This window comes from Quercus lobata, chromosome 6 (genome assembly GCF_001633185.2).
Source record: "Quercus lobata isolate SW786 chromosome 6, ValleyOak3.0 Primary Assembly, whole genome shotgun sequence".
In the NCBI taxonomy this organism is placed as follows: Eukaryota; Viridiplantae; Streptophyta; class Magnoliopsida; order Fagales; family Fagaceae; genus Quercus; species Quercus lobata.
In genome coordinates this window covers 28,273,173-28,298,638 of record NC_044909.1, presented here as the reverse complement: position 1 = coordinate 28,298,638, position 25,466 = coordinate 28,273,173, and the positions used below count along the sequence as shown (strand labels likewise).

The window sequence follows — 25,466 nt, the reverse complement described above, 5'->3', positions numbered from 1 at the left end:
CTGAAATGGAAAGTGTTGTTTTTGTGTAAATATTCTTTAGTATAATATTTTTTTTTCCTTAATTCTATGATTGATATATATTGGCACAAAGTGTTATATGGAAATGTTAATAACATGAATGGAACATGTTGATTCAATACATACACCTATGTCAATGCAAGATTAATATATGGAATATGGAACATGTTTGCTGTGTCAATGCACACCTACCCTACCCATAAATGGAATATATATGGAACATGGAACATGGAACAAGATTTGCTGTGTCAATGCACACATGCCCATAAATGGAACATGTTTTACACATACACATGATTTGTTGTGTGAATACATATACCTATGTAAATCCACCAAAAGCACAAGACAAGCAAACTCATAGTCCTGTGTAAATCCACCAAAAGCAAAGAGAAGCACAACAAAACAAAATACTTTATCCTATGTCAATGCATATTAACATTAATAAAAGTGAAGACAGTCATTGTGACTTTATGTCACATGCATACAAAATTGTCAATATTGTTTTTGGCACATCCTGTGACTTTACACATCTTTCAACCAAAACTCAACTACTAGTCCACCACACATCAGACATACACATCTTCCAACCAAAATTGTCAATATTGTTTTTGACACTTGACCATGCTTAAGCAAATACATTAAGCATAGGAACTATAACAAAAAGTGGTTGAAACTTTAACATCTTCCATCTTCATTTACTGCTTTTGGTGCCCTTGCCAACTGCCTTCTTTCCTTTTTCACTAACTTGTTGAAACTTTGTTGGCCTTGATACACCAAAATTTTTTCCTTTAAACCCCCTAGCAACACCACGACCACTTCCTTGACTTGGTACACCACTAGCGCTCACAGATGCATTTGGCTGCATAACCAAAATCCAACAGTTAGCAAGATGGTCCAATAATAGCAAGTAAGAGGGGAAAAAAATAGAAGAAAGTAGAGATGCCTGAAATGGTAAAGAATCCCATGTCTCTCTAGGGGTATAGAAGTTCGGTTGTGAGGATGAAGAGAACCAGTTGGCCCTAAATCTAGTTGAAGGTTGAGTTGCTGCCTCAGATCTATTGTTTGGTGCAGGTTGAGATGCAGTTTGACCAAAAGCTCTGTATGTAGGCTAAGATCTAGTACTTGGTGGTTAAGATGCAGTTTGAGGTGTTGCAGTCTGCTTTGTTTTTGTAGATTTACTGCCCTGTGCCTACAAAGAGGGTTGTACAAGTTATATACACATGAAATACTTAAGGAAATGAATATAGTTCAAAGCATGGAAATACTTACAGCTTTTGATTTAGCAAGTCTATCTTTTCTCTGCCATGGAGTTTCACCAGTGATATCTGCCTTGCACCCTCTTGCATTATGTCTTTCTTTCTAGCACTTCCCACACTTGATTGTCTTGTTCATCCTAGAAACTCTATAAGGCTTACTTGGCTCTTCAAGATCTCTTTTTCTTTACTTTGGTGGTTTGCTAGGTGGTTTATACACATGAGGAGCAATAAGAGCAAGTTGGTTAGTCTCAACCCATTCAGACTGGCCAGACATTGGCTGTATTATCTCTTTGTAAGTTTCAACAAATGTCTCTTTTAAGTAACAATGATGCACATAGTCCTCCACTTTCTCCAGGTTCTTAACAATAGTAGAGATCCCATGTTTATAAGGAAGTCCTGTCAAATCCCAAATCCTACAACTGTATGCTTTCCTAGCCAAGTCAACCACATGTCTCTTACGACCATTATCAACCTCATACATGAAGCTGCCTACTGGAGTAGCACTGAAAGGTATAGATTCATATTTTAACTTCTCTAATTTGTCTTGAATATTAGGACACACATTTCCAGTGTATTTTGCTATACCTTTCATCTTTTTGTATTGTTTGGTCATGAGCCTAACTCTAATCCACTCCAACATGCTAAAATTGGCTTATCCCTAGCTTCTAAGATCATGGCATTAAAAGATTCACTCAAGTTATTAGCTAAACAGTCACACACAACTCTACTACTAAAGTAAGACTTAGACCATTGTGCAGGATTGATGTTAGCAAGATACTTTCATGCCTTGACATCCAAATCCTTTGGTTCCTGCATTCTTCTCTCAAACTCTCTAATTGTTGTGGCTCCAGCACATCTCCACAATGCATCCTTCAACTCCAAGCCCTTATGATCCACTTTAAAATTATTATAGATATGCTTCACATAATACTTATGCTCACAAGTTGGGAACAACATCTCAATTGTAGGTATAAGGCCCTAATTCATCTACAAAACAGATCAAGTAAATATGTTAGTTAAACATGTTGAAATGAACTGAGGTATGTATTATTGAACTTTAAATATGTGGGTTAAATATGTTAGTATAATTGTAGGTCATACCTTTTGTCTATCAGTGATGAAGACCAGATTAAGTTGCTCTGGATTCCTAATGTCATCTGAAAACTGTTGTAGAAACCATACTCATGAATCTTTGTTCTCTTGCTCAACAACGGCAAATGCAACTGGGAAAATGTTATCATTTGCATCTTTAGCTATGGCATAAAGTATTTGCCCTTCAATTCTCCCTTTCAGGTGGCACCCATCTAAACCAATGATTGGTTTACAATCTCCTAAAAAACCAACTTTTTGTGCATTATACCTGATATACATTCTCTTAAATTTAGGCTGTGCATTTTCACCTTCCATTTCACTTTGCAAAATAACCCTACTTCCTTTATCATTCAATCTTATCATCTCTGCATAATCCCTAAGCTTCCCATATTGCAGCTGTTCATCCCCAGTAATCAAGTAGGTAGCTTTCCTTTTTGCCCTATACACCTTACTGTAACTTATGTCAATTTCAAGTGTTTGCTTAACATGATGTTGAACACCAGCCACTTTCTAATTGGGATTTTTGTCAAACTCCTGCATTGCAACATAACTTGAAGTCACTTGGCTGTGTTTGAAGGATTTAAGGCAGATGCACTCTAGATTGAATGTTTTTATTTGGAATGTCAACTCCCCAAATAGTTGATATGCATAACACCTCCATCCACATTCATTTATGCAATAAACTGATATCTTCTTTTTCTCATTCAGCTTGAACTTGATATCTACTGGCTTCTTTATAGCATATTCCCTCAATGTCTCCCTAAATACCTTGGAGTTTGGAAACTTCATTCCTTTCTTTAACTCTGGTTTTCTCATGTTAGTTTGGACATTAAACTCAGGTTCTTTTGTAGCAATTGGTGCTGGCTGATCATCATCAGACCCTACTAGACTTTCCATGTTATCTTCAAGAGGTGGGTCAATCCATTCACCCTCTTCAGGAGGTGGGTCATTGTCAACTGTAGTAGTCCTATGTGGGGCTACATACACAGGTAGATCCTCATGTGTAGATGGCTCATCATCTCCCTCAGAGGGCCGATATGGGGCTGCTGCATTGACACTAACTCCATCATGTGTAGATGGCCCATCATCTACATTTCCAAATACATCATCATCAAAATCTGGCCCCTCAAACCCTTCCTCCAACCAATCAAAATCTTGTCCACCACCTTCTTCAGCATCCACATTACCTCCCTCATGCATCTCATGCACATCATCATCATTCTGACCCACCTCATGCACATCATCACCATTCTGAGGTGCCTCATGCACATCATCATCATTTGCTACTTCCTCATTACCAAATGGTTGTTCAACTGCAAGTGGCTCCTCACCACCCTCAACATATAGTGTTATCTTATTTGTAGGCCATGCAGCATGAATCTCACACATATAAACTACATTATCATCTCCATTTATAAGCCCTTAACCCTTGCTCCAAATTACCTCCAGAAATAAGATAATGAAATCTACTTGTACTAACTGCCCCCACATTAGAACAAATATATTGTATTTCAAAATAACTAAGTTTATCTAGGTCAACCTCATCAATAAAAGAAGTACTACCTCCTAAATATACCAAATATGGGTTCCACACAAACTGGCCACCATGATGAATCTCAAAATTGAATGTCAAGTCAGTCATCTGCATATAAAATACAACAAAATAAAGTATAAGATGGGCTTGCGTGTGGAAAAGTATTATGTGGTCCTATGGTCCACACAAAGCACAACACAGAAACAAACAATATTATTAAAAGTTTTTATTCTGTTTTTGGGAGACAAACCCATGGAAAGGGAAAGCAGAAAAACAATAATCAATACTATGGTCCAGCAGCTCCACATTGAAGAATAAAAGCAAAAACCTAATTTCATGAGAAAGCAAAGCTTAGAATTGAACCTGTCTACATTGCCCTTTTTATTTTTTATTTTTTTTTTATATGACAAGCATATTCCTTTGTTGATGACTCAAAATGGATGTAATTGGCACAAAACATATTTTTATGACAAGCATATTCCTTTTTTTCACATTTGGTTTGAAAATCAGAGTATATATGTTGGCACAAAACATAATCACAGTATATAAAACATAGTAATCCTCAAATTTAATAGAACAAAAAGCTTGTACTTTAGGAAGCAAAAACCAGTTGTTTTAACAAGTTCCATGGTAGATCACAGCTTGTACTTTAGAAAGCAAAAACCCAGTTTGATGAAATTGAAACATAGTTGTTTAACAAGCATTACCAATTAGATCACAGCACTACCAGTTCCATGGTTAAGCAAAAACCCAATTTGGAAGAAAGAATTTTAAAACCCAATTTAAAACCCTAGGTTTCAAAAATTAAAAAGTAATAATCTTGATCTACCAGCAACAGCTGAATAGAGGAGACTCTATGTCTCCTTCTTCCTCAGCTTGGTTTGCATGTACGATCAAAACTCAATTATCTCAAGTGAAGTGAAGCGCATTACATTGTCTTAGGTAATTCTGATCTACCTGCCATAGCTGAGCAGAGAAGCAACTGTGTCTCCTTCTTCCTTGGCTCGGTTTGTATGCACGATTAAAACCCAGTTATCTCAAGCGAAGCCCATTGTAGGATCTTAGTTTGGTGAGCAAGCCGGATGGGAGGGAGTGAGTTTTGGGAGTGAGAGTGTTTTGATCTGTTTAGGCTTTTGTTTTTTACATACTCTGTTTTAGAGTAACGGCTGAGAGAGAGGTGGGTTATGGCACAGTAACGGTGAGAATTATAGGTGGATAAAGTGTCAAAATTTAAATTACGGGTAGGCAAATCGAATTAGACATACTCTGTTTTAGAGTAATGGCTGAGAGAGATGTGGGTTATGACACAGTAATGGTGGGAATCATAGGTGGATAAAGTGTCAAAATTTAAATCACAGGTAGGCAAATCAAATTAGAGGCAAACCACATATGGGTAAAGTATAATTATCCCTATATTTTTAGTAGAATTTTTCATTGACCAATAATAGTTTTCTTTTGATTTATTTTTTCTAATGCTATAAAACACACACACCAAAAAAAAAAAAATATATATATATATATATATAGAGAGAGAGAGAGAGAGAGAGAGAGAGAGAGAGAGAGAGAGAGAAAACTATCTTCACAATAGGTTTTCATCGGAACAAACGAAGTGTAAACATATATAACTATTCTTTTGTTAATGACAAAAATGCACTTTTAGTTTCTACATTTTAAACCAATTCTCATTTTGGTCCATACTTTTTGAAACACCTATTTTAGTCACTAAAAATTGAATACTATTACCATTTTAGTCTTTGTCATCATCTCAGTAACGGAAATATCCTACATGACAGATGAAGTGCCCTGCTTGCTAACATAATCCTGACGTGGCCATTAAAATAATATTAAAAAAATTATTTGGGTATTTAAAATGCCACATCAGCTTTTTAATTAATGAAAAATCCATGTAAAAAAAATAATAAAAACATAATTCTAAACTTCTGATTTTTTAACAAATAAAATAAAATAATTAAATTAGAAAAAAAAATATTTTCATTATTATTTTGGAAGATTTCATGTTCTTCCCCAACATGACTTTTCATTGTTAATGTTCTTCTAAAGAACATTATTGTTCATGTTCTTCATTTTCTTATCCAAATAACATGTTTGGTTGCCTAGAAAATTTAAAAATCAAGATTTTCTTTTTTATTCTTGCATTTTCTTAGCAACCAAACCCATCAAATGACCAAAACACTGAAACCCAAAAAAACAGGGAAATCTAAAACCTCCAGCAAAACAAACCAAATCCTCAAGAAAATCGAACCTAGCAAATAAACCCATAAACCCAGGAAACCAAAACATTGAAACCCAGAAAAGACTTTGCAATCCAAAACCTCTATCAAATTAAACCAAAGCTTGACGCAAATTGAACCCAACAAATAAACCCATAAACCCAACAAGGAAACACATAGAACATGCACAAGTACAAAGATCTTCAACAAATTTACAAATAAAAAATTCAAAGCATAAAGATCTTCAACAATACACACTTTCAATTTCCCAGTACAAATCGATTCTTTCAAATGAAATCCAAAGCCCATCCGATTCTTTCAATTTCTTGATATAAACATAATGAAATGAAAACCCAACCAATTCTTTCAATTTCTCGGTACAAACATATCCAACTGAGAAGCCAAACCTGAACAGATCAAACCACCCATCACCAGAAACCTCAAAGTCATGGTAGACAGTCCACCACCACCGATCAGTCACCAATGGACACATCAAGCCATTGCAACCAACACCAACAACAAACCCAACCAACAATCGGCCCTCACCCTCCACTGGACCGACCACCGCTTCACAATCACTAACACCGATCTCAGCCCCTTTCTCTCTCTCTCTCTCTCTCTCTAAAACCTGATCAAAGCCATATCCTAGAAGCCTATCCCAACAAGAAGTGAGAGAAAGTCGAAAGAGAGAGATTTTGATCCAAGAAAGAGAGCTTTAGACGAGAGAGATGGAGAGATAGGAAAATGAAAACTAACTGAAGTGTGGCACTATGGCTGTAATGAGCAAAATGTGTAGCATTATGGCTATTGATAAATTTAAAGGTTGATCACTTTAATTTTTGTGATGTTGTGTTTGATTTCCAAGAAATTTTAAAAAGAGTTGGGGAAGTTAGTACAAATTTTTTTCTCAATCTTTAAAATTGAAAGAGTAATTAATTATTTTTTTTCAATTAAAATTAAAATTGAGGAATTAAAATTTTTTTGTTTTTTTTAATTTTTTTAATTAAAATGCTGAAGTAGCACTTTTAAATGCCCAGATAAATTTTTTTAATAATATTTTAATGATCATGTTAACGTTATGTCAATAAGCAAGACACTCTATTTGTCACGTAGGATATTTTTGTTATCGAGATAATAACAGGGACTAAAATGATAACGGTTTTCAATTAATTTTCAGGGACTAAAATAGGATACTTCAAAATAATAGGGACCAAGACGAGAATTGACCCAAAATATTGGGATCAAAAGAGTATTTTCGCCTTTATTAATTTAGCCCTGTATTATTACTTTGTTACCTTAATGATTGTAGTTATTACTGGGCACTATTTTGTTTACTAATACTCAGTGTACTTACATGATGTCATTTTTAATTTTTTTTAAAATAATTACATGATGTATTGTTGATGCTGTAATACTTCATTATTTCTCATACGTTTGTTCTAATTAATCTTATTAAGAATTTATAGAATTTTTTATTTTTTTTATTTTTTCATTCTAAACTATACCTTATTTTACATTTTATCCTTTGAACTATCAAAATCAGTGGCGAAGCCAAGATTTTAGTTTAGAGGAGGGGCAAGATTATGATTAAAAACAAAATTAATCTAAACAATATTAGTCCATATTAATAAAAATAAATAAATAACTATATAATAAATAAATAATGATAATCAATTCATATTAAATAAAAATTAATTGAAGAGATTAATCAATTTATTTATTTATGATTCAAGAAATTACTCAATGTACTCAAAATAAACTGTGAGGTTAACTCAATATAAAAGTATAAAAAATATAAAAATATATTTGAAATGTTGTATAATGACTCATTGGGCCATCGGCTATAGGCCTACTACTCTAAGCTGAAATGGTGAGAAATTTTAAACTTGGTTTAGTAGAAGATTGTAAAAAAGACTTAATTAAGAAATGAAGTGATATGAGAAAAATCAATTTCAATTATTGTGAAAGATCATGTGTTGTGACTCGTGAGTTAATTTTTATGTATCTATTATCTTATATACATAAAACACTTTATAAATTTTTAATAGGTAATAGATAATAGTATATTTTTTGAACCTGAAAATTTTTACTTCATTGTTAACTTAATAATAATGGTACAATAAGAACGCTAGCAGTTGCTATTTTACAACCAAAACCTCAAAAACATGCTCGATCAGAGTATGAGTTTCTATAATTTTTTACAACCTGTGAACAATTGGTTCTTATATATAGAACCAACTGTAGCTAGAGATGTAAACACAAAAAATATTATTTTAATTAAAAATATATGATGTTTTTCTCTCTTTCAATCACACGTACTCCTCACCTCTCAATCTCATTTCTCATCTTCCTTTCTTTCTCCCCTCTCTCGATTGCAGTGTCTCTCTCAGACTAACCTCTCTCTCAGATCGGCGTCGACGATCGGCATCGATGGCGTGGTGGTGGTGAGATTGGTGTTGATGACTGGAGATTAGCCTTACTCCGATTCTCTCTCTTTCTCTCACTTTGATTCTCTCCAATTCTCTCTCTTTCTCTCTCTCAGATTGGGTTTGGTTTTTGCTTTTGCTTTGATTTTTTGTTGTGGGTATTAATGCATCTGCAGGTTCATGGTGGTGGCAGTGGGGTTGTTGTGGTGATGGTGGAGATGGTTGGGTTTATGAAGGTGGGTTTACGGAGGTGGCTGGTTTTACGAAAGTGGGTTTACAAAAGTGGGTTTACAGAGGTGCTCGTGGGGCCATTGGTGCTTGTGGGTGGCCATGATTTTGCTTATCGTGGGCCACCACGGGTCTTGGGTTTGGAGGTTGTGGTAGAAAATGGATCTAATTTGGTTTTTATTTATTTATTTATTTGGGTTTGTGGGTATGGATTTGGCAGTGGTGGCTGCTGATGTTGGTGGTGTTGTTGGTTGACTGTGATTGTGATTGTGGTGGCGGTGGTGGTGGAGGTTGGTTGTGGGTTGTGGTGAAGGTGGCTAGTTTTGATGGTGGGTGTGTGGTGGTTGGTTATATTTGTGGTTGAGGTGTGGTGGTTGGCTATATTTGTGGTTGTGGGTGAAGAGAAAAATAGAGTGAGAGGAAAGAGAGAGAATAATGCTTTTTATTATTTTATTAGATAACTTATATTATTTTATTGGGTTGTATGTAAAAAAAAAAAAAAAAAAAAAAAATTGAGATGTAGGAGTGTATTGTAAAATGAGTTGGTATAATAGATAAAGTAGGTTTTTAGATGGTAAAATAGCAACCGGTTTCCATCCCCAGATGCTAGTGTTCTAAGTGTGCGTTTGGCTCCAAATTAAAAAGCCAATTTATTTTACTAATTAGTTTATTTTTGTTACTACTTATAGGTCCTACTGTACTTTTTAGTACTATTTGTAAAGTTATAATTTACAACTATGTTTTTGTTAGTTTTAATTCCGTGCCAAATTTGATTGTAATTTTGTTCAATCTTATGTACCCTGTATTTCACGTGGGTTTTATTTGTAAGGGTTATGTGTGAGAGAAAGAAAGTGTGAAGACTCAAGCCTAATTGAAGACTGAAGATATTTTCACAGGTAGCTCATGAGTAAGCTTCCCGCGAAATAATGCATGTGCCCTGCACATAATTGGAATGCGAAGAGTCAGGATAGGATAGAGACAACTAGTTTTTGCAAGTGTTTCACGGGTAAGGCCTTCCAGCGAGACACCCGCGAAACATTCTGTTTTGCCAGATTGTCATTTTTGATACACTCTATCCTTGCCCACACTATATACCCCCATTACCCACATATGTTGAGGAGTGCTTCTAAGAGAAAACTCTAACCATAAATCTTGAGAGTTAGAGATTGTTATACCCACAATTCTCTACAATTACTTGTGGATTTTCCTCAAGTCCTACCTCTCCATTTTCATAGCCTTGAGAGGTTTATAACCCAAACACTTACTACACCATTTCAGAGTGTCTAGTGAGGTTTTGGTGCTGCTGGGAAGCATTGGAAGAAGCCAAGTTTTGGCGGATGCAATCGGGTGTATTGTAGGACCTGGAGAGCTAGACAAGATATGGTTCCGAGAAGCTTTGTTGGAGTAGGAGCTTAGAGGGCTTAGGTGCATTGGATAGACTAAACTTGGAGGGTCTTTTGCTATTCGTATATCCCAACTGATTGTCTAGTGGATCGATTACCGCTTGGAGGGCAGCAAAGAAATTTTTCGCCAAGTTTTTCGGTTTCCTCTTCAATAACACATTAGCGTGTTATCTTGTATTTGCATTCTTCTTTCCTGCTCTTTTACCTTTCATTTTACTGCTGTATTATAATGATTATGGGTTAGAGTAGTTTGTTTGTTTGTTTATCCGCTCACATTTACTCTATTCTGCACTTAGTATTAAATTAGAGTAAAATCAATCGAGCTGTAACTTTGTTTTGGGGGTCTAAATAGCTCTTGTATTTTCACACATTTTTGAGCTTTCACTATTTATGGGTTCCATAATATTATTTCAACTAACTTTTACTTTTATCTACAGTACTTTCAGCAAAAAGTTTTTAGTTTCAGCAAAATAAGCGTATCCCAATCAACGTTGTTGGTTATATTTTTGGTACTATTTATGATTTTTTTTTTTTTTTTTTTGAGAAACTCTAAGTATATGATTTAGTAAGAACCATTTCAACATGGCCACATTAATCCCATTGCATGTTAACTTTGAACTGACGCGTGGTGTACTCCTTGATTGCTGGCATTATGAGTATTGGATATATATTAACTTAAACTAAATTCATTAACCTGAGAGGAATATCATCTAACAAAACGCTCTATCCAGTCCTCATCCTCACCTAATGAAAATTTGACCGGCTTAAAAAAACCTCTGTTTTTGGACCAAGAAACAGAGCATAGCTCCTAACATGAAAGGGAAAAGCACCACTTGGATAGCCACGAACGAGTGTAAAATTTGTAAATCAACTAAAACCTTTCCTCTCCTACTCACTAACATAGCTTATATATTTGTAGGGAGACAAACTAATCTAAATATCCATTAATAAAGAAGTTTGAAATACACAATTGAACCCCCAAATTAAGTTATAACTTTGTAACACTTAACCATTTTTTTTGTTTGTTCGGAGTAAATTCAAATGAAATTTAACATTAAAATACCAATTTACCCTCCCTTTAAAAGGGTTGGTACATGATAAATTAATTGACCATTTTAACATGTAGGTCAATTTAAAAGCCAAGTTACTAAACGAAAAAGGTTGACTGGCTATTTTGTGAGTTTACCAAACTCCCACCGAACCTGGTCATGTCCAATGATCGAAATACATAGTTAAAACGCTTAACAGTAATAAACGAGTAATAAATGTCAGGTTCAGTCAAAAAAAAAAAAAATGTCAGGTGCAACAAAAAGTTCATCTACAAATATAATTGGATAGTAATTATTAATTACTAGTAATATAACCAACTAATATTTGGAAAATAACAAAATAATTAAATTGACGAAGAAAGGAACCATTTTATTTATTATGAATCACGACTTGAAACTTTACATACAAGCGACATTTTTTTTCCAAAAAAACAAAAATTTAACATTCAAGTAAACCACATATAACCGAGCACATGATTTGGTTTTATTGTAGTCCCGGAAGTGGAGAGGAATAAAAAAGAGTGAAGATCAAGTTTATATATAATAAACCTTTACATACTTTGTGACACATTCCACCACGACTTTAAACTTTGAAGACACAAAAATTAAGCCCACCGTGACTAATGAATTGAATGGTTTGATTCAAAAGCAAGAATGCAGCGAGACCCAGATCACCTGTGCCCTGTAATGTAAACCCATTGGGATGTCACCAATTGGGTCAAAAAGTGAATAGCACATGATCGAGAGTAATGAAGGCCACACCCACTGCCCATAAAACCAAACCAAACCAAACCGGACTGGCATGGACAAAGCTGAAACGAAACAATAATATGCTATCTACGTACACAACTTTTTTTTTTTTTTCCTGAGACGAAACAATAATATGCTATCTACGTACACAACTTTTTTTTTTTTTCCTGAGACAAATTTTACCGATAGTGATCAACTGTGAGTGATGAATAAAAAGTGATGGATTTATAAGTGTTGGTTAGTATCCACCCCCACAGTTGACAACTGTGAAATTTGTCACAGAAATAGTTGTGTCCGTAGGAAGGGTTTTATTTTTATTTTTATTTTTTTTTTGGGGGGAAGAAAAGAAAGGAAAAAAAAATGAAAAAGAAAAAGAAAAGTAACGAATGCGAAGCTAGTCATCTCCATGAATATACCAGCACAAAAGCATGGTGGCACAGCGTCGGAGAACGTAAATTCTGGCTCGTTGTTCCTTAACCAAGGAGGAACACTTTCTTGTGAAGCTCTTTGATGAAGGGATTCTACTTCTACTAGCCACGATCTTACTGCTTAACTGAACTTCAACCATGGTTGATAAAAATAATAGAGAGGAAAATTAATTTTGAAAGTAAACCAAGAGAGCTAACTAGCTCACAACCAGCTAAGGGGAAAAAAATTTTATGTGGGAATAAGCTAAGATCTGGTGTATTTATACAATTATTATCCAAGATTAATTAGCTGGCTTTAGAAAGTGGGGGAATGAACATGGTCAATATCAAAAATAGGGTTGTAATCAAACTTACTTTACTGAAAAAGAGAAAGGTTGGCTTGCTTTTGAAGTGAGGAACTGAACATGGCCAAGTTGAAAATCGGGTAAGACAATTTCCTGGAAATTAAGCTGTACGTAGATTCAGCACAGTTTTCTTGGGATGATTCATACTATTTTTTTAGGGGGAGTGCACGTGGAACTTGTTTTGTTCTAATTGATGTACAACCTTAATTAAACAGTTAATTTTTTTTAGGGGCAGTGCACGTGGAACTTTTTTTGTCCTACTTGATGTACAACCTTAATTAAACAGTTAAACCAATTGATCGGTTTAAGCCAGGTGCGTGAATTATAGGATTAATCTTTCAATGATGCTAATGATGTTGAGTTCTACAAGAGATATATTAATTGTCACAATATTTTCGCAACAGTTAACGTGTTAATTTTTCATAGGTCAAAATAAAATAATAAAACACTAAATTGAATCCATCACAATCAAAAATAATAGTTTAATGAAAATGTGTTAAGATTTTGTTGTCCAAAAAATTTCTTCTATTATGAATTATTCTGTTTAAGCCTTTCAGTCGTGTTAGCATTTTTCAAACACTTTTTTTAAGGGTTTAGAGTTTCTTTTCTAACTTAATAAAAAAATGAAAATGTTATAATAAAAAATAAAAACAAATGAAAAATAGGAAAGGGACTAACATGCGGGCAGCCCGTATTTGTTCTAGTGAATCCTCTCCTAATTTTTGTTGGTTTATCAATTATTTTGGAGTTCTACACGGAGTAACACGGAAGCAAGTGATGAATTTACTTTTTTTTTTTTTTTTTTTTGGAGTAAGAAGAATAATGAAATGGAAAACACGACAATACACTGTCTTCCTCGGACAACATTCTTATTCCAAAATTTCATTGGAAAGTTTTTTTGTGATCCAAGAAATTTAAAAAACAGTTCATTTCTTTGCTTAAGAAAGACAATTAATAAGGCAGACCTATGAATTACAAAAAGTTATTGATGTGGTGGGAATGGAATCTAGAAAGGGCCAAATAGGGTTAGCAACTTCGAAGAGACAAGAACTAGGGTTGTCCACCACCCACCTGCACCCGATGCTTGTTGACCTGATAATTGCCTAATTCAAGTGGTGATTAGATAGATTGTGGATCGTTGGTGTCAGGACCCAATCCCTTCGTTTCGAGTTATGATTTGGCCGTCTAAGAAACTAACAAATATGACCCGCCCAAAGATTGGTTCTCTCCTTGTCACAAATTGCAAATTTTGGCTAAAAATTATCTCCATCGATATATAGATATCTCAGCCAGATCTAGTAGAATCTTAGCTAGATCAAGCGAGATCTCGACTAGATCTAGCTAGATTTCAACTAGATCCAACAACATTTCGGCCCTTATCTGCAACTCAACTTAGACCGATACTTACCCGACACCCAATGAGACCCGACTTGGCTGATCCGATGCTCCTTTCGAGTCGGCTGCTAGTTTTGATTTTCCCCATCCGATCCAAATTGACCCGTGGACACCCCTTAACAAGAAATATAAGCCAAGCTCTTTAAAGTCCTTCCCTACCACCTTGGGATTAGGCCTATAGTTTAATCGACAGTTTAGGTATAGAGATTTCTTGATCCTTTAAAATGAAGGTGGAGTGTCTTATTTATAAGCTGAGGGGAGTAAATGGGGGTCAATTGACAATCTGGCTAGCTAGTTGACCAAATCAACCACAAAAATGGAAAATGAGTATTTCAGGATTTTATCTCTAAGTGGTGTAAGCGGACTATCTATGGGTCAAGCCAAGTTAGGTTTGTGTCCAACTCGGACTTGACCCGAAAAATTCGGGTGGATGAAAATATCACGGTTTTAAAAATCGAACTGGGGGCAAAACCAAATTTTCCTCCGATTCCTAGTTCAATCCAATTTTGACTAGTTTTTGGGGGGTTTTCCTAGACCAAACTAGTGGCTAGTTCTTGGTTCAACCAGTTGGACTTGTCGGTCCGGTTCGGTTTTTAAACTATGGATAATATAACCCAAAATTGGTTCGGATGATTTGGCCGGATCTTCCAGTTTGGGTCTCGTCGGTTTCGGGTTTTATTGGGTCAGTCTCGGGTTTTATCACCGGGGCCGATATTTGGCCGAATTCGTCAATATCTGGCCAAATCTGTCGAGATCTGGCCGAAATCTGGCAGAATTTGTCAAGATCTGGCCTAGATTTCATCGAACAACGGCAAGATCTCGCTAGATATTGAAGAATCTAGACCAGATCTTGACAGATCTTGACAAGATTTCGCCGAATTTGGTCTGGAATGCTTAATAAATTGCTTGAAAGGTTGAAGCTTAAAGGTAGGTCAAGTTTGACCTGTTTTAAAAGAGGAAATCCGGAACCAACCCACCGGGGTCAAGTTAGAGAGGTTGGAACTCACGTCCGACCACTAGAGTTGTTGGATCAGGTGGCAGCAGGTCGGACCTGTGTAGGTTGGTCGGGTTGGGCGGGCCGCTTGGACACCCTTATGTAAGCCAGTTATAAGATGCATAGTCAAAAAGGTCTTTGGTTCTTATATATGACTTTGTTTTATATTTAGAACCAGCTCAATAAAATTTGAGGCCTTAGGTTTTACAAATGAGGATTTTTTTTATATTTAATTAACAATTTTGTATCTCAAGATACAAAATTATTAATTAAGCTTTTGTATTTAAATTTTTCTAACATGTCATTTCAATCGATAATATAGCTAATTTAGTCAATCTTAAGTAGTATTTTATCAATTCTAATTAAAAAATAATATTATACCAAAACAATTATTAGGATGGGTCTCTTTATTGGTGTGTGAATTTTTTTTAGACCAATTATTCACTCACAATAATTGGATTTTTTCTTTAAAAAAAAAATATTGAGATGGGCATTTTTATTTGGGACCTTAAGTCTAGACCTAACTGGCCTAGGCCTTGTGCAGTTTATTATCTTTCCCTGGCCTCTACTTTATGGGTCAGTGATGGCCCAGGGATGGACCTAGGTGGGGGCTCGGGCCCCTCGGTCCAAATTAAAAAAAAAAAAAACAAAAAACAAAAAACAAAACAAAAACAAAAACAAATTATATACATCATTTTTTAGTTGGGCCCCTTCCAAAACCTTAGGCCCCCCTCCAACTAGTAACTATCCAATTAAAATACTTAACAAAAACAATAAAAACATTCACAATTGTGATTGTATTTTAGCCCAAAAAAAAAAAAAATCTATTTTACTACCAAAGAACCAAAAAACAATGTGTTATTGGAGAAGCTAAAGTTAATTTTTTTTGCAACTACAGTAAATTGGTATAAATACCAGTTGACTGTAGCAAGTTGTTAAAAATAAAATAAAATATTTTATTAAGATTGTCTCTCTACCTTCAATTAAAAACTCAAATTCTCTCTCTTCCTTTATTATTTTAATGAGTTGTTTAAATTATTTTAAATGAAGTGGTAAAAAAAACAATTTTTGATGTTGGGTGTATTGTAAAGTGAGGTGGTAAAATAGATAAATTAGCCTTTTGATGTGCTAAAAGCTAAATTTTTTAGCACCACTACTATGAATGCTCTAACTTTCAAAAAAATAATAAAAATCCTAGCTAGCATAGTATTAAAAAAAAAAAGCATTATTTTGTTTGATGAGGATAAAAATAGTACTTATAAAGCTGACGGTTGTAGATAAAGCATCAAGCTAACGGGTATGGTTACAACCGTCAGCTTCCTCTTGTAGTAGTCAACGAATGATGTTCTAAATTGGGGCAGTGGGGGAAGTCCGCAAGAGACACCTAAAGGCTAACGACATCAACAAACTGACGCCAATAAGGCTGAAGGAAATAAGATAAGCCGACGACCTTGATGCAAGTTTACTTGCTGCCCACGATTGCATATATAAGGAAATGCCTTACCCTCCACGTTTGATGCTATTCAAAGGATCCCTATAAGGAAAGGATCCCACCAAATACGCCTAAGAAGACTCCTATAAGGAAAAGATTTCTGCACCAACGAAGAGATGTCAACCTTTTACTACTATAAAAGCCCCAATACCCTCACTAGCCAAGGTACACATAATTCACTCATCTCTAGCACTCTAGAGTTGTAAGAAGTTCTAACTTGACCTTCAGAGGGTACTTGGCCGGCACCACACCGATGCTCTCTGTAAGGTCTTCTCTTTTGTGTTGTGCAAGTGCTATTGGGAGTGCGCAAGTACCTGTGGCTCACTGGTGACTTTTTTTGGCATCATCAGTTGGCGCCGTCTATGGAAAAAGTTTGTTTGACTAAATTTATTAGTCATAACAAGCGCTTCCCAGACAAAGAGTTGCATGGTACTTACTCAATCAATGGCAACCACAACAACGTTCACGAAGACGAGCCGCGACCATCTGCTCTCAAGAGACAAGTGCAGACTCTAGACGCGGCTGTGGAGCGCCTCACCAAGCAAAACCAGATTTTGGAAGAACAGCTACGACGGAAGGCAGAACACGGTGCTCAGGAAGAAGACCAGGAGGATACCAGCGCCAAGCGGCGAGATCAGGAAGGACCGGAGGGTAGTAACGCCCCAAGCAGACCGGAGTGACAAAATGTGAGCCTTCCATCCCTCACGGATGTGACTCCGCCGTCGGTTGCCGCAAAGATACAGGCTATAAAGGAATAGATGGAAGTTATGATGAACACCCTCAAAGGGCGAGTGTCCAGCAATCTTGATGATCTCGTTAACCGAACTGACTCACTGTTCACTGCCTCCGTCAATTCTTTCCTTCTACCGCATAAATTTCACATGCCACAGGTAGATAGCTACGACGGAGTCAAGGACCCTTTAGATCACCTAGAGACCTTCAAGACCTTGATGCGCCTTCAAGGAGTAGCTGATGAAATCATGTGTAGGGCCTTCCCCACGACGTTGAAGGGTGTGGCAAGAATTTGGTTCAGTCGCTTAACGCCTGGCTCCATCAGCACTTTCAAAGAGTTGAGCGCTCAGTTTACCGCGCACTTCATCAGGGGACACAAGTATAAAAGATCTACAGCTTGCTTGATGAGCATCAAGCAACGAGAGGATGAGACACTGAGATCCTACATATCCCACTTCAATAAGGAAGCACTCTCAATTGACGAAGCTGACGACAAGATACTTGTAGCGGCCTTCACGAATGGGCTACAGAAGGAAAAGTTTTTGTTCTCCCTATACAAGAACGACCCGAAGACCATGTCAGAAGTACTTTATAGGGCCACCAAGTACATGAATGCTGAAGACGCGCTGCTGGCCCAAAAGGAAAAGCCCAAGAAAAGGGAGAGACAAGAAGACACGCAGCAAGACCAAGGGCGGAAGAAGGCAAGAACAAGAGACCAAAGGGATGAAAGGTGCTCCAGGCCCCTAAGAGGGAGGTTCATAACCTTCACCCCGTTAACTGCCCCAATAGACCAAGTCCTAATACAAATAAAGGACGAGGAAGCCCTGACCTACCTCGGAAAGCTGAAGGGAGATCCTAACAAGCGCTCAAGGGACAAATATTGCCGCTTCCACTGTGACCATGTTCATGACACGGCCGATTGTTACAACCTAAAGTAGCAGATCGAGGCCCTTATCAAGCAAGAGAAATTGCAGAAGTTCGTTAGAAAGGAGAGGGCGGATCCACCTCCTCAAGAGCAGCCCTGCCAACGGGATAATGAACACCCTAGGCCCCCCATAGGAGACATCAGGATGGTCATAAGGGGAACGACGACTACTGGGTCGTCAAAGAAGGCCCGTAAGACTTATCTCAAGATGGTCCAAAGTGCCTAGCTGACCAGCACCGTGCCAAAGATAGGGCAGCCAGAAGGTCTCGTCATTGGATTCTCAAAAGAAGATGTACGTCGACTTCACCACCCTCACGATGATGCGCTCGTTGTAAGCATTCGGGTAGAGGACTACAACATGCACCGAGTGCTGGTCAACAATGGCAGCTCGGCGGATATCCTGTACTACCCAGCGTTCCAACAAATGGGGATCGACAGAGAACGATTGATTTCGACAAACGCCCCACTCGTCAGCTTTGGAGGAACAAGGGTGTTGTCTTTGGGTGTGGTCAGATTATCCGTCACGGTAGGTGACTATCCTCAGCAAATCACCAATGATGTAACATTCCTAGTAGTCGATTGCTCATCCGCCTACAATGCTATTATCGGACGGCCACCCTCAACTCATGGAAGGTTGCAACCTCAACCTACCACCTAATGATTAAGTTTCCTACCGAGTATGAAGTGGGAGAGCTACGCAAAAATCAGGTGGCTGCACGCGAATGCTACATAGCCATGATGGAAATGGATGACCACCTCCAAGCTATGAACATTGAAAAACATCGCATGACAACGAAGCCTGTAGAGAAGCTTGAAGAAATACTTCTTGACGACTCCAATCCCAACCGAACAACCAAAATTGGAACCCTTGCTAGTCCCACACTCCGTCAGGCACTCACGACCTTTCTCAGAAGTAACAAGGATGTATTCGCCTGGAGCCACGAAGACATGCCAGGGATAGACCCTTCAGTCATGGTACATAGGCTGAATATGTCGCCTTCTTTCCCACCCATTCGACAGAAGAAGAGGGTGTTCGCCCCGGAACGAGATCAGGCCATAGCGGAAGAAGTCCGCAAACTACAGGAGGCAAGTTTCATTAGGGAAGTTTACTACCCCGATTGGCTGGCGAACGTAGTGATGGTTAAGAAAGCTGGCGGGAAGTGGCGGATGTGCGTGGACTTCGTTGACCTTAACAAAGCCTGCCCTAAAGACAGCTATCCCCTCCCAAGGGTCGACGTTCTAGTAGACTCTACGGCTTGGCACCAGCTGTTAAGCTTTATGGACGCTTTCTCGGGTTACAACCAAATCCAAATGCACGAAGCTAATCAGGAGAAAACTTCGTTCGTAACCAGTCAAGGCCTCTTCTGTTATAAAGTAATGCCCTTCGGCCTGAAGAATGCAGGTGCAACGTACTAGAGGCTTATGAACAAAATGTTCGCACAACAAATTGAGAGGAATGTCCAAGTCTACTTTGACGACATGCTGGTGAAAAGTCGAAGGGAGGAAGATCACTTGGAGGACCTTAAGGAAACATTCGACACCCTTCGTTCTTACAACATGAAGCTCAATTCGGGAAAATGCGCATTTGGAGTAACAGCGGGAAAATTCCTAGGATTCATGGTATCTCAAAGGGGCATTGAGGCAAACCTAGACAAGATTCGGGCCATAATGAAGATGGCACTGCCAAGAAATGTGAAAGAAGTACAAAGCCTCAACGGAAAAATAGCGGCACTAAATAGGTTCGTGTCGAGGGCAACAGACAAGTGTTTGCCCTTCTTCCGTACACTGAAGAGATCATTCGAGTGGACTGTCGAGTGTCAGCAAGCACTTGAGGAGTTAAAGGCTTACCTCTCTTCCCCGCCACTGCTAAGTCCATCACAACCAGGAGAAGAGCTTTTCCTCTATCTGGCCATCTCCACCGCAGCCGTCAGCGCTACCTTGATCAGAGAAGAAGAAAAAGTACAAAAGCTCGTATATTACGCGAGCCGGGCGCTTCACAATGCCAAAGAAAGATACCCACCTATGGAGAAACTTGCCTTTGCATTAGTTACGGCAGCTCGCAAGCTCAAGCCATACTTTCAAGCCCATACGGTGAACGTTCTAACGGACAAGCCCTTAAGACGGGCAATGAGCAACCCTGAAGCTGCGGGTCGACTAGCGTTATGGGCTATAGAGTTGAGCGAGTTTGATATCTAGTACCACCCACGGACCGCTATCAAAGGACAGGTCATCACAGACTTCATAGCAGAATTCACTTACAACGAAGACAAGGGGGCAGAAGAGTCCCCTCATTGGAGCATATATACCGACGGATCATCCAACAGATAGGTCGGGGGGGCTGGCGTCGTACTATTGTCACCCAAAGGAGACACTGTTGAATGTATGGTCCGTCTCGACTTCCCCACCACTAACAATGAAGTAGAGTACGAAGCGTCAGTAGCAGGCCTCGACCTCGCCAAAGCAGCGGGAGCCGCGAGCGTAGTCATTTACTGCAACTCTCAAGTCATTGCTAACCAAGTGAATGGAGACTATGAGTGCAAGGGCGAAAGGATGAAGAAATACCTTGATCAAATAAGGAAATGAGTAGGCGACCTAGAGGCCAAAATCATCCAAATCCCCAGAGGAGAAAATGAGCAAGCCGACCGTTTTGCCAAAGCCACTTCAGCAGAACATATGATCATCCCCGGTAATGTACTCTCTTTTATTCAGCATTCTCCACTAATAGGTTCCGGTGATATACAAAAGATAGGCTCTAAAAATAATTGGACCACACCGTTAGTTTCATACTTAAAAAATGGGGTCTTGCCAGACGGGAAGGAGGCTGCAAGATAGCTAAAGGTCCAGGCAGCGAGATTTGTCTTGATAAAAGATGTTCTGTACAAAAGAGGCTTCTGCCTTCCATATTTGAGATGCTTGGGTACGGAAAAGGCAGACTACGTCATGAGGGAGGTACACGAGGGGATTTGTGGAAACCATTCGAGGTTAAGGTCATTGGTACACAAGCTTGTGCGAGCAGGGTACTATTGGCCCACCATGCAGAAGGATGCCGAGGCTTATGTCAAGATCTGCGACAAATGCCAAAGGTTCAGCAATATTACTAGACAACCAACCGAGGAGTTGACCCCGATGACGGCCCTATGGCTGTTCGCTCAGTGGGGATTAGATATTATGGGGCCATTCCTTATAGCATTATGATAGCTAAAATTCCTGGTAGTAGGCATCAACTACTTTACGAAGTGGGTGGAAGCTAAAGCCTTGGCCACCATCACGGAGAAGAACGTGTGGAGTTCCGTTTGGAAATGCATCGTATGCAGGTTTGGCATCCCAAGAGTCTTAGTCTCGGATAACAGGAAGCAATTCGACAATGACTCCTTCCAGGAATTTTGCTCACAGTTAGGGATACGAAACCACTACTCCTCCCTCACCCACCCTCAGGCTAACGGACAGGTCGAAGTCACGAACCGATCCTTGCTCAAAATTATCAAGACTCGGCTCGAGGGGGTAAAGGGTATATGGCCTGAAGAATTGCCAAGCATACTATGGGCATACAAGACAACGACAAGGACGCTCACAGGAGAAACACCGTTCCGACTAACATACGGGAGCGAAGTAGTCATTCCGGCCGAAATTGGAATCACAAGCTACAGGGTACACAACCATGACGAAAGCAAGAACAACGAGGCCATGCGACTACAGCTTGACCTAGTAGATGAAGTTAGAGCAACGACAGAACAAAGACTCGCAAGGTACCAGAACCGCATGGCTATGCATTACAACTCCCGGGTCCGACACAAAGACTTCTAGGTTGGAGATCTCGTTCTCAGGAAAGTCATGGGCGTCGCTAGAAACCCTACCCAAGGGAAGCTCGGCCCCAATTAGGAAGGACCTTACCGAGTCACGTCATGGCAGAGGAAAGGCACTTACCACCTGGAGATGTTAGACGGACAGAAGCTGCCACATCCATGGAACACTGAGCACTTTCGGAAGTATTACCAGTAGAGATGGCAGCATGAAGACCAATCCCCCTTTTTTATTTACAGTTTACTATAGCAAATTTTAGTTATACTCCTCAGTTTTATCATTTACTTTAGTTTTCGCAACAATATCTCTTTTTCATTTTAAGTCCAAAGGGCAGGATTTGATTTTTGAACTACTTTTATTTACGAATGCATGACAATAAAAGGAGTTTATTCAAAAAATTGCTGAAGTTTCTATTTTACAAGTCTACAATCTGAAGTTCACAAAAGTGGATGATTAAGTCCACAAGAATGGACAGTTTGAAGTTCACAAAAGTGAATGACTGAGTTCACAAAAGTGGATGACTAAAGTAAACGGCTAAGTCCACAAGAATGGACAGTTTGAAGTTCACAAAAGAAGACGACTAAAGCAGACGGTTAAGTCCATAATATGGGCAGAAGCTGAAAAGCTGACAGTTTCACCAAATGAATGAGACTATAAAATAAGATCATTAAGTCCATAGTATGGACGGAACCTAAAAAGCTGATGGTTTCACCAAATGGATGAAACTATCACCTGAACAAGGTTATAAAACCGACGGGCTTACAAAATGACAAGGTCATTAAGTCCATAAAATGGCTGGAAGTTAAAAAGCCGACGGTCTCATTAAGTAAGTGAGATTATAAAAATAATAAGGTTGATTAAGGGACGAGGCTATAAAGCCAACAGGCTATTAAAAGCGACGGAATCAGTAAACACTTACATAGATGAAGTTACAAAGCTGACGGGCCTAGAAAAAATAACGTTCCTTACAAAATGGACGGGGTCATAAGGTTAGCAACACAATCAAATGCCTAGAGGTAAAGCTCATGAAACCGACGAGCTTATCAAACTCAAAAGGATGAAATGGATGGGCTCAAAAAGGAACATAGGTTACACGGAGCCCATGTCAACAGATATTTCCATCTAACAAGTCCACCCTTAAAAGTTGATGGGTTTCCCCAAAACAAATGGGATTATAGGCCAACGAATTCATCCAACACAATCATTGATTAAAAAAGTAGAAAACAATGGGAATAACATGCCACATAACAAAATAAACTGTCTACAAATAAAAGCCCAAAAAACCAAAGAGGCACTTAAACAATTGTTTGCAAAATAATTGAAATACACATTAAAAAAAAAAAAAAAAACTAGGTAGCAGGAGCGTCAGCAAGGTTCCCATCATCTTTCTGAGACTTAGGGTTTTCAACATCAACAAACACCGTCGGAAGGTTGGAAGCAGGAGTGTGAGGAGGATTGGTAGCAGGTTGGGCGAGAACGACGACGCCGTCATCCTTGGGAGGAGGATTGGACTTAGGGGAGCCGTCACCTTCATCATCCATCGTAATCCTAGATAAGTCTAGCTCTGGGAAAACTGACGCAACTTGTTTTAGATAATCATCAAACCCAATGCCATAATACTTGGCACAAGAGTCAATAAATGATTGCGACGTCTTAAATTCTTGGACAGCGTCAGTCCCAACCGTCTCCACCTTTTCACGCAAAGCCGTCACCTCCTGCTGCAGCTTCTCCTTCTGACGGTCAGCTTCCTCCAACTTCCCCCTTAACTCCTTCAGCTCATTATTCAGTGTGCGGACGGCCTCCTTGTATTACCCCTGTTCATTCATCAAATTTGCATTATGTTTCCTAACCCGGCTGACGACCCCCTCCTTGGCAACGCAACGATCCTGAAGGGCCTTAACACGTACCAAGGCTTGAAGAAAGAACACAGGCATCAGTTAAATAAATCAGAAGGAAACGAAACCAACTTAACTTGAGGGAGCAAGCATACCCTAACAAGATAAAAAAGAGCTGACGCCTTTAAGTCCTCCGTCCACAACAGATCGCAAGGCCCTATATCCGTCGGCTTTATGAAGGATCCCACTTCCCCGACGGCATAGTCCTTGTAGGTCAGAAGGCAACAAAGGCCCTCAATGACGGGACCAGAGGAAGTCATTACCCCTTTGCCTGCACCATGGCTTGGCTTAAGGGGTGACTTCCTCTTTAGAGAGATGTCACCAGGAGTGACGGCAGACTTTTTGGACTGACGGTCGTCATTCTCGTCAGGTTTCCTTTTCGAAACCTTAGTGATGGTGTTGGGGGTTGACGAGCTTCCACCCTCTGCCTCCTTCGCTTTCTTTTCCTCTTTTTTGCGAGCTACAGCAACCCTCACCCTTTGTTTAGCAGATTCCATCTCTGCACAAAGTAACTAACAATTAGTACAATAGACAGGATGGGTAAACTGACGGAGGCAATAAAGAATTTACTCATGTCGACGAGAGAAATCGTCCAATCTGCGAGCTTCAACTAATGGCTTTGGACCCCCGTAGTACAAATGAATAGTGTCAAGGGTAATCAAGTCCCTACACTTTCGTTCCTCCAAAGGGATTTCAAGAATCTGACGGATGAACGCCTCTTGCTCGGTAGTTATATGTGGATGGCTACAGTCTGAAGAGACAAAAACGAAGACATTAAAACACTAAATAGAGTAATAAAAGGCTAAAAAGCTGACGGTAAAACAAAAACTATCAGTGTCAAAACCTGAGGCTTTAACTAGCGCCCAGGTGTTATCAAAACCACGAGGCATGGTAACCCACTCCTCTGGACGGCACACCCAGTCAAATCCCTTAAGGAAAAAATATCTACTTTTCCAACTCCTGTTGGAATCTGGCATATCAGATACAAGCCTTAAGTCCTTTTCCCTGACGGAAAAATGGTAAGTTTCTTTGGACGAAACAATCTGACGGGATTTGTAGTAGTAGAAGAACTCATCTAGAGAAAGCTGACAGTTCCCACAGCTCAGACGGCCCCACAAAACCTCAGCCCCAATAAAAGTCCTCTAAGCATTGGGGGCAATCTGGTTGACGGATAGCCCCATAAAATCAACAAGCTAACGGTGTAAAGCCGTCAGTGGCAACCTCAATCCGGTAGAAAGCACGGTGTCATACATGTCGACGTCTGCAGTCCTCCCTGTATAACACTTTTCCTTTTTCCTAGGGAGATGGATTGAGATGTGGTCTGGGATTTGGAAATGGGTGCGTAACTCTTTAAAAACCTTTTCACTCATTTTGGGCAAAAATTTGTTGACGGTCCAATCCTTGGGAAGGATGAAGGGACAGTTTCCTCCAGGACTTACTGAAGCCTCTTCATAGGACTCCTCATCACCATCA

General features: G+C 38.9%; 1 protein-coding gene across 1 annotated transcript; it reads left to right on the top strand.

The window, feature by feature from the left end:
* The first annotated feature begins 17,620 nt into the window (after positions 1-17,620).
* LOC115950072 lies at positions 17,621-18,310 on the top strand. The gene has a single exon (XM_031067320.1). It carries the CDS (start codon positions 17,621-17,623, stop codon positions 18,308-18,310), a length of 690 nt encoding a protein of 229 aa, XP_030923180.1.
* Positions 18,311-25,466: the final 7,156 nt, after the last annotated feature.